This window comes from Erythranthe guttata, chromosome 8, assembly GCF_056151865.1.
Source record: "Erythranthe guttata isolate IM_541 chromosome 8, IM_541, whole genome shotgun sequence".
In the NCBI taxonomy this organism is placed as follows: Eukaryota; Viridiplantae; Streptophyta; class Magnoliopsida; order Lamiales; family Phrymaceae; genus Erythranthe; species Erythranthe guttata.
The window spans coordinates 6,594,990-6,605,963 of NC_142540.1; the positions used below are offsets into that span (position 1 = coordinate 6,594,990).

At 41.0% G+C, this 10,974-nt stretch overlaps 1 protein-coding gene across 1 annotated transcript; it reads right to left on the minus strand.

The window, feature by feature from the left end:
• Positions 1-7,083: 7,083 nt before the first annotated feature.
• LOC105963301 (uncharacterized) lies at positions 7,084-9,973 on the minus strand. Its single transcript, XM_088821836.1, has 2 exons — positions 8,753-9,973; positions 7,084-8,674 (listed from the first exon to the last, which is right to left on the minus strand). Exons 1-2 carry the CDS (start codon positions 9,713-9,715, stop codon positions 7,364-7,366), a joined length of 2,274 nt encoding a protein of 757 aa, XP_088677962.1. The 5' UTR covers positions 9,716-9,973; the 3' UTR covers positions 7,084-7,363.
• Between the last annotated feature and the right edge of the window lie 1,001 nt (positions 9,974-10,974).

Consider the following 10,974-nt stretch of genomic DNA (forward strand, 5'->3'; position numbering starts at 1 on the left):
GAAGTCTGCCCGTTTACCTAAGTTTTTTTGTGGCGGGTAAGACTCCCCTGAGCTTTAGTTGCTCTATATTTTGGAACTTTGGAGAGCGGAAAACCAAGGTTCGGGTTGGCCAGACCCTTTGTGATCCTTGATATCTTCCCCTTTTGCTAGTTTTTGAGTCTATTGATTTTTTGTTAAATCGATTGTAGATGCCTTGAACGAAAACGTGTGGAGAAGACAAATGGTTGATGTAGAAATCACGGTTGCGGTATCCCACCGACTAAAATAGTTTATTAAGAATCATGCGGCTGGCGTTATGCCTTGAAAATATTGTGCGGGGCGGTATGCCACCGACTTATTGCTGAAAAGAAATTACATGGGGCCCGCGTGGGGCAATAGTAAATACTAAGTAAAGTATTTCTTCAAGATTGTGATTGTTCTAGGAATTCTCTCAAGTGCCCGTTTTGGACAAGTCTTCCGAGCGCTCACATAACCTGAAAACACTCCTCAGTAGTGTGACCTCGATCTCTGTGGTATTCACAATAATCATCCGAATTTTATCATTCTAGATTCTCCTTCATCCATCTTGGTAGTTATAGAATTCATTTCTGCTCTGTGATGATCATCATGTCAACAAGCTTATCCTTGAGAGGTGAGAACTTCTCTTCTTTTATATTATAGTTGTGACTTCCCTCATCGTGCTTTTCGCTTAAGGGGTACCCTCATCTCTGCAGTCTCCTCAATCCGAACATACTTCTCAGTGCGATTCAAGAGCTTCTCTAGGGTCGTAGGGGGTCGGCCTGCGATGTACTCTTGAAAACGAACATACTTCAAATTGTGTTGCAGTATGTTGGTTAACATTTAGTGATTAAGGAGGGGGACTTCATGTACTGCTTTGACAAATCGTTGCAGGTAATTCATGAGCGACTCTTTGTCCCGCTGTATGACCTTGAAGATATACGACCAGTTTTGGCGTATTTCTTGCTTATAGAGTATTGGTGACGGAAAACCGTCGCTAGTTGGTCCAGATTGTCTATGGACCATCCGGGCAAGCCGTTGAACCAAATTTGTGCCTGATCAGCTAGCGTGGTCCGAAAAATCTTGCAGTGAGCTGCGCGTTATTAAGACTGTAGAGGTCAATCTTGGCGTAAAAATTACTTAAGTGATCTTGGGGATCCCCGATTTCGTCGAATTGGGGGAGATTGGGATCCTGAATCAGAGAGGCAACACTTCTTCCATAATAGCAGGAATAAATGGGTAATTCGGGTGGACAATATCCAAAAGTGAGCGGCCGTCCACCTCGAGACTTCTCGCCGATGACTCCTTTAATTGCAGTCGTCGGAGCCTGGTCGATGCCTTCTTGCTTATTGGTGTCGGGAAGCTCTACTTCCGAGTTAGTTTCGAGGGGAGTTTTCGCGGTGGTGCGCATGTTCGTGGTGTCCTCCACCTCAAGGCCTTTGATGATAGTCATACGACCGGGAATAACCGCTTCTCATCCGACGACTTTGTGTCGCTCTCTCCCTTGAAGGGGCTCGGGCTCTTTGCCTTAGTGGACGTTGTGATTGGCGACGAGTTTCCCTTCGAAGCGCGCAGTCTGAGGATGTGTTATGCCGAGGCGAGTGGCGGTGAGCGTTTCTTCGCGGCGCGCGGTTTGAGGATGTGCTACGCTGAGGCGAGTGGTAGTGAGCGTATCTTCGAGGCGTGCGGTCTGAGGATGTGCTACGCTGAGGCGAGTGGCGGTGAGTGTTTCTTCGAGGCGCGAGGTCTGAGAATGTGCTACGCTGAGGCGAGTGGTGGTGATCGTATCTTCGAGGCACCCAGTCTGAGGTTGCGCTACGCTGAGGCGAGTGGTGGTTAACGTATCTTCGAGGAGCTCGTTCGGAGGAATAACTTTGGCCGTCGAGTGATACTCTTTCTTCTGAGTCATGGAGCTCCACAATTGGCGGAGTGGTATGGACATGCACGGAATCCGTAGGATCGCTTCCGATATGAATAGTTTCTTCAAAGTCAGTTGTGCTTTGAGCATTGATATACTGAGCTATAGCGTCCGTCGATGCCCAAGATGCTACTTTGGCCGCCGTCTTCTCCATTAAGGCTTGTAATTCCTCTGCAGTCGTCTAGATGACCGGCGCTGAAGATCCCGCAAGGTTGGCCGCTCCCGTCGTTCTCTTCCTTCGAGGCGGCTCTATGACTCCAGCGTTACCTTGAAGCGGTTGGTTGAGATCGCCTTGACCACCTTCGTTGGCCGCTCCCGTAGTTCTTTTCGTTCGAGGCGACTCTGGGACTCTGCCGCTACTTCGAGGCGGTTGGTTGAGATTGGCCTGACCACCTTCGTTGGCCGCTTCCGTAGTTCTTTTCCTTCTCCGCAGCTCTGAGAATCTGTCGCTTCCTCGAGGCGGTTGATTGGGATCGCCTTGACCCTCTTCTTTGGCCGCTCCCGTAGTTCTTTTCCTTCGAGGCGGCTCTAAGACTATGCCGCTACCTCGAGGCTCTGAGACTCCGTTGCTTCCTCGAGGCGGTTGGTTGGGATCGCCTTGACCCTCTTCTTTGGCCGCTCCCGTAGTTCTTTTGCTTCGAGGCGGCTCTAAGACTCTGCCGCTACCTCGAGGCTCTGAGACTCCGTCGCTTCCTCAAGGCAGTTGGTTGGGATCGCCTTGACCCTCTTCGTTGGCCGCTCTCGTAGTTCTTTTGCGTCGTGGCGGCTCTAAAACTCTGCCGCTCCTCGAGGCGGCTCTGAGACTCCGTCGCTTCCTCGAGGCGGTTGGTTGGAATCGCCTTGACCTTCTTCGTTGGTCGGTCTCGTAGTTCTTTTGCTTCGTGGCGGCTCTAAGACTCTACCGCTCCTCGAGGCGGCTCAGAGACTCCGTCGCTTCTTCGAGGCGGCTCTAAGACTCTGCCGCTATCTCGAGGCGGCTCTGAGACTCCGTCGCTTCCTCGAGGCGGTTGGTTGGAATCGCCTTGACCTTCTTCGTTGGTCGGTCTCGTAGTTCTTTTGCTTCGAGGCGGCTCTAAGACTCTACCGCTCCTCGAGGCGGCTCTGAGACTCCGTCGCTTCCTCGAGGCGGCTCTAAGACTCTGCCGCTATCTCGAGGCGGCTCTGAGACTCCGTCGCTTCCTCAAGGAAGCTGGTTGGGGTCGCCTTGACCACATCCGTTCATGACACGCGATCTAGTTTGCATTCCCACAGACGGCGCCAAAATGATGCTGCTCCAAAACGTTGGGTCAGCCCAATGATCTTGAAGCCCATAGGTCTCCTAAGTCCGGGAATCTTCAAGCCCAATATCGGGAATGCCGAGAGTCCTTGCCACGCGTCCGAGGTAGTCGAAGGGATCGCTCCATTCGTTAACCTACAAAACACTTGCAAACACTAGGTGACACGCCGAGGGTGGCCCGACGATTGTTCTCCAACGCTCAAGTCAGAAAAACTATCACAATATAAACAAATAATATTAATTAATTGCCTAAATAGTGCTTACCTTATTATGTGGTTGATAATACATATTTATAGGTGAGGTTTGGTAAAGTTTTCTTGTAGAAAACCAATGTGGGACAAAAAACATAAGAGTTCTTCCCATAAGTTTCTTATGAAGTTCATAATTAAGGACCTTTGTATTGGACTTTTCCTTTGAATGAGCCTCTTGGGCTTTTTGGGGTAAAGCCCAATTAGGCACATCAAGTACGTATTATAAATAAAGGCAAAATTAATGTACATGACAAAATTACTCTCAACCCTTTTAAACACAATTCCTAATTGTAACTCCAATGTAACTTCAACTTCATCAATTTTTTACCACAAAAATTCAATTTTGACTTTTTTTGATTTAAACTCTTTTTTTTTAACCGCTAATGTTTGGTGACTTTTTTTTTTCGCCGCTTGTTTCATTTTGAATGTTTTTTTACGCCGTCGGTTTCCGGAGTTGATCGGTGGTCACCGCCAGTCTCCGACGTTGACTATTTTTTCCTTAAATATTTATCCGTTTTTTTACGTCCGCCGCTGAACGTTAACTGTAATTGTACTTTCATTGACAGTTATTGTACTATCGCTGACTATAATTGTGCTGTCAATTGACAGTAATTGTACTGTCGTTGTCGTTGACAGTATAATTACTGTAAACTCAATAATATTACTGTCAACCACATCAATATTATTATTTTTGGCTTTTTTATTTGTTGAACAGTCAGCGTAACAATATTACTGTTGTTGACGGTAAAATTACTGTAAGCACAATAATATTACTGTCAACCACATCAATATTTTTTTTGGTTTTTTTATTTTATTTTATTTGTTGACCAGTTAACGTAATAATATTACTGTCTACTATAGGAATACTTTTACCGTAAACACAATAATATTATTGTAGTTGACGTTAATATTACTCTCGTTGCAGTAATATTACTGTGGTTGACAATAATATCATTGTCAACCACATCAATATTAATTCTTTGGCTTTTTTAATATGTTTGCCTTTGTTGAACAGTCAACATATTAATATTCCTCGATTACACAATAATATTGATTTTTTTTGTTAATATTACTGTGCTAGATAGTAATATAACAATATTAATGTGTTAAACAGTAATATAGTTAATATGACTGTCAACCACAACAAATCAAAAAAAAAGGTCAATACCTCCTGAGACCAGCGTTGACCGTCGGTCAGCGGCGCCAGAACAGGTTGTCCCTCGCTGTTGCATTCTGTTAGGTCAGTCAACGCTGGGCGGAAAAAAAACAGACAAATAAAAAAAATAAAAAAAGTTAACGCCGGAGACAGGTGGTCAACGACGACGATGGGTGACGAAGTCAAAATTGAGTTATGGGTCAAAATTAAATAATTGGTGAAATTTAAGGTCAAATTGAAGTTAAATTAAATTAAATGATGAAATTGGAGCATATTAAAATGTGAAGGGGTATTTTAGTCTTTTACACACCTCTGGACATTGTCTGGATTTTTTTATAAAACATTTTTTTATTTGCAACCCGTTATGAATAATGAATAAGTAACCCATGATGAGCTTATTTGTAATAAACCCTATAAAATACATGAGCTCCGATATGCACTTTGATGACGGTCCTGTAAAAGTTAAAATCTTTTATGTTTATAATGCACTCGTCAAAAGTTACGAGACCTTGACTTCCATCTCCCATAACTAAGGCACTATATCATCTCTCTATCCCTTCGACAATAGGCACGACAATGGCGCGCGGCGATGTTGGCGGTGATTTGTGGCAGTCACTTCGGCTTCTATATATAATGGTGCCGCTCTCGTTCGAGCAATTATGTTGTTGGACAAACAAACTCGTTTCCCTTGCACGGGTTTTTCAATCACTGTCTTTCAGATGTCATTATTTAACTAAAATACATTATCGATAAGATCGTAACCTAATCACATGGATACTAATTGATATGATTTCACGATGATTGGTATCATCGAATTTTTACTCAGCGCAACAAGTTAGAAAAATTGCATATCAATCCAAAATGTCTTAATTTCGTTCCCACGGGTTTACCAACTTTTCTGGATTGCAAATATCAATATTTGGTTTTTACTATTATGTAACCTATGGTGGATGTCTATGGGAGTTACAAAATCATTAGTGTGTGTAATTAGAGGTGATAATGGTGGGTGTTAAGGCTATTCATTCCCTTGTAACTCATGACCTTTTGAATGGTCTTCTTGTACTATAAAAGGGACACCATTGTATGGATTTACACTTGAATAAGAATACAATACATACACACACTTGTTCTCTTCTTGTTTTTCTATTGTTTTATATAACACGTTATCAGCACGATTGTTCTACCTAAATTTTCCAGTGAAGATGGTCCAAGGAAGATGACTCCTTAGCAGAAGATGAAAGGGAGTTGATTTTAAATATTTTATTCTTGTTTTGAATTGATAAAATATTAACCATCTTACTTTTGTTGTAGGTGATTTTTCGTGCAATTCACGAGTCTGTACTTCTATGTCTGTTTTGGATATGATAATGTCCGAATTTCAGAAAATGCAAAATACAAAACTTGTAGCATTTTCTATTGGCTGTTCGGAACATTTTGAATCATCAAAATCGGATCTCGATCAAGAGAGATATGCTTAAAATACTCAGACATGCCAGATCTGTCATTTGTGGTCATTTTTCAAGACCTTGAGTCCCGTTTCGGACCTGATATTGTCCGAATTTGATAAAATGTAAAATACGAAAGTTGTAGGACTTTCTGTTGGCTGTTCACAGCATGTTGAAGCGTTGAAATTGGATCTCGAATGAGAGAGATACAAGCAAATTACTCAGACATGACAAATTTGTCATTTGTGGACATTTTTCAAGTCCACAAAATATTGAAATGAGAAAATTGATAATTGATCATAATCAATTTATGGCTTGAAGCCTAGATCACATTTTGAGACTATAAGTCTCAATAGAATATGATAGACTCAAAGTTTATGTGATAATAATACTCAAACTTAAGATTTGAGTTGATATGTATTTCTCATTCATAGTGAAAGAATTTATGGTCCCGAATTCGTTTAATACAGAGGTGTTGTTGAAGGTGTTATGACACTTGAACAAACAAGCAGCGGAAATATAAAGACAAAAGAACAATACTCAGAATTAAAAATGTTCACAAGTAAAGACTTGTGAACTTGCCCTTTACAGGACGGAAAATATATTAAAATCAGTATTCCAAGAATACAAACAGAAGAGTGCGAAAACTTCTTCCTTATGAGTGAATCTTTTTCAAGATCACTCTTACAACCAAATCTAGATACTAAAAGAAAGATATCAAAAATTCTAGATTTCAAAGAATGTACTTATAAATAGTACGTACAACAGATCCTAGAAAACACACTAAAATTCTCGAGATTAAAACTTCAGCTCTCTATTTTGTTTTCTCGAAATCTGTAGTAATCTTGAGTCTTGAGTTTGGTATTTATAGACTTGCCAAGCTTCCACTCTTCAGCCCATGATCTGCAAGAAAACCAACCACAAGAGCACTCAAGATAATGGGTTAGTGGGTTAGTTAGGAAGTTAAGATAAATCCCATAATTAAATCCACTAAGCACTACTTAACCCTACTAAGCCCACTAACTAAGATTTGGTTTAGAAGTTAAGAAAAGTTAAAAACACATTGTGAAATTAATTCACGTGTTTCAAACTCCCCCTTTTTAACTTTCTGATCAAAACTAAATCTTAGTCAAAGACTCCCCCTGAGATATTGCTTGAACTCCCCCTGAATTTGATACCATTTGAAAAACATAGAAACAATAAATTAAAATCAAATTCAGCAAGATAGTTCAACAAAAGAAATAATCAAAGTGCAGTCCTAAACAAAAGTTCAGAGGGAAAATAAACAAAACAAGCAAAAATATTGTTCATGAAAACAATCTAAAGTAAAATATCCAAAGTCTCCAAGGTCTCCTCAATTTCAGCTGCTGCTCCTCCTCCATCACTAGATCCACTGCTTTCTTCTTGAGCTTCCCCCTCTTTCTTTGCTTCCTCTTCATTGACTCCTTGCTCTCTGCCTCTAACATCCAAAGGATGAGATGTTCCTGCTTCAGTTTCATGATCTTTTTCTCCCCCTTTTTGATCAGAAAGAGCCTTCTGAATCAGCTCCACCATGGACTGATGATAGGTAATCTGAGCTAGAGAATGAGTAAGTTGCTGCAATAGGAGATCTCTAGGAACAGACACAAGAAGGTTAGAAGTGTTGTCAACATGAGGTGCAACACCCTCAGTACCAATGTTATTTTGACCTGATTCAGTTGAGAGAAAATCATCTCCATTCCAGGGAAGATCTTGAACATGAGGAGCCCTCAGAAAATTTTGAGACACAGTGATCATGCCTTGTGGGGTGTGAAGATATTCTGAGTCATCTTGGCCCAAGTTTTGAGAGAGTAAGATGGAATAGATGAGAGAAGGATAGGGGAGGTGAGTGGAGGGTGAAATTTTCTGGGCAAGATGACCAATAGTATCAAAGAACAGTTTGCCAAAATCCACTGGTAAACCCATCCCCAATTTGTACATGAGTACAGCATGAGGCTTAGTTACCACAGAGACATTTTTGGATGGAATCCAATTAGCCACTGTGAGTCTAAACAGGACAGAGTAGAAAGCAGTGAGTTGAGAGACTTGAAATTTTCTTGGGTGTGCAGGCCAATTTCTTAAACGGTTTCCAGAAATAACTTTGCAAATCTCAGTAAAATCACCATAATTATCCTCATCAATCACAGTAGGAGTTTGTAAATGAGAGTTGATATTTTTGGGAGAAAAGGAATAAATGGCATTGCGCACAAAAACTTTGCCAAAGTTTGGAGAGTTTTTCTTTAAAAAGGAGGTTTGCAAATTGGCATAAAACTCTTTCACAACCAAGGGATCATAAGAGCAGGCAATCTCAACTAGGTTAAGGATTTTTCTTTGGTGAAGAAAAGCTGTTATCCTATGCCTATCAAATTCTTCCTTAGAAATTTTCTTTTCCTCAATGAAATGACAATTCATGACTTGAGGACTCAACAATGAATCAGACTCAAAATAGAAATTAGGACTGAAGGCATTTGTTACCTCAAAAGGGATTGACAAGTTCTTCCCATCCAGGTCTGGTTCTTCTTCTTCTGAGGAATCATCATCTTCTGAATCTTCAAGCTCATCAGGGACATATGCTGGTTCAGGTGATGCAGCACGTGGGGCAACACCTTCTTCCTGCTGAGAAGAGTCTTCAGAGGATTCACTGTCGGAATCAGAAGAGGACAAGTTTTTGCGAAAAGTAGCTAGTGGAACCTCCCAACTGTCTTCACTTTTCTCTGATTCTTCAGCCTGAGGAGGAATTGTATCTGCTTGAGCTGCTGCTTCTGCCAGGGTTTCCAGAGGATCTCCCTGAGGTGCTGATGGAGTTTCTTCTGTAGTGGTGAACTCCTGAGCATCGACAAATGGAATGTCTACATGCTCTGCTGATGACATTCCAGAGAAATCAGGCATTTCTTCATCCTGATAAGGGGCAGCATCCTCAGCAGCATTCTGAGGAACATTTGCTGAAACAGTAGGTGCAGCAGCATCTTCTGGAGCATGTGCAGCAACACCTTCAGAGACAGGTGCAGCAACACCTTCTGAACCAGGTGCAGCAACACCTTCTGAAACAGGTGCAGCAACACCTTCTGAAACAGGTGCAGCAACACCTTCAGGAACAAAATGTTGAGAGGCTGCTGTTGCCATGCTGGGCTGCGACGTCTCCCCCTGAGTTGATGCTGGGGAAGGTGAGTTGTTGGATGAAGACTCAGAGGAGCTGGAGGACAAGGCTTGAGCCTGTGGTGCAGCAAAGGTAGGATCCCCTGCTTCGTCATCAGTTTCTTCATCTACCAGATGAAGACCTCTTCGTGGGTTTGACTGGACTGGAGTGCGGCCACCTCTGCTTCCTCTTCTTCCACCTCTGCTTCCTCTCCGGGGAGAGTTTTCTCCTCTTCGGCGTTGAGGCACCGCAGTGTTCAGATCTGGAAAAGGGTTCGTGCGCTTTGAACGACGCGTTGGAAATCTTCCGGCGGTGGAAGAGGGACCCACAAAATCAAAGTTGTCTGGGTCAATCGGGTTCAGCTCGTCGCCGGGCTCAATGTAGCTGATAGGAACAGCTTCAAAGTTGATTGGATGAACAATGATGGCCAGATTTGGGTCTGCTGGTACAGGTGCTGCAGCATCGTTGTGGACATCACCATCGACGGCTGGAGGAGGATTTCTAGGTGGGGATGCCATGATACAGTAGATAAAGTAAAATTGCTTCTTTGTGCTTTTGATTTTTGAGTGTGAATTTTGTGAGAAGAAGCACGAAATTTATAAGCCCTAATTTTTGCTGAAGAAGAAAGGAAAAAAATTGAAGTGGAGAAGGTGAAGAAGTGGTGTCCGTTTTTCTTGGGGAGAGTGTGATTAAGGAGAATAAAATTTCCTTGGCAGTTTAAAATAAAAACGTGACACATGGCACAATAAGGAGTGGACTTAGTAGAAAATAAGGAATTAACCCATGTACCCATGACCCATATAAATAGGGATAATTAAAATGAAAAGAGAAAAAATCAATAAAACCGTAGCACTCAAGAAATATTCACAAATAATAGAAAAATACATTTATTGATGATTAATAGTGAGAAAAATTTGCTGACAGGCATAGATACTATTATATCTGTATATTTATATATTTATTATTATATATATATATATATATATATATATATATATATATATATATATATATATATATATTTTTTTTTTTTTTTTTTTTTTTTTTTTTTTATAATAATATATATATATATAAACTCTTATTTTCAAGTCAAACAATTCACATGGAACATGATCAAGTGTTCAGTTTGAAGGTTCCTCAGTTACTAAGATATGACTATCAAAATAGAGGAGTTTGACTTATGTGAGTGTAATTATTTGTCTAAATGTTTACATGAAGCATGATCACGTTTCAAGGTGAAAGGCTTCCAGTTACTTATTTAGAAAATAATACATCACAGTGAAGTCATTATTTAATGAAGCTAATGCTTCAGTAAATTGTGTTGCAGCTTAAGATATTTGATGAGGTGCTGCAACACGTTCCAGGACATGTTTATTGAGTACACATCCCGAGAGATTTTCTGAGTTTTGAAAACCTCTCATAATCTAATGCCTTTGTAAAGATGTCAGCCAGCTGATCTTCTGTAGGAATGTACTTTAAGCACACTATATTTTTCTCAACTATATCACGAATAAAATGATGTTTAATATCTATGTGTTTAGTTCGTGAGTGTTGAACGGGATTTTTTGAAATGTCAATAGCACTTGAATTATCACAATATATGGTCAGGGTATCACTGGTTAACCCATAATCTCCCAACATTTGTTTCATCCAAATTAGTTGACCACAACACCCTCCAGCAGCTACATATTCTGATTCAGCTGTTGAAAGAGATACACAGTTTTGCTTTCTACTAAACCAAGAAACTAGATTATTCCCCAAAAAGAAACATGCACCT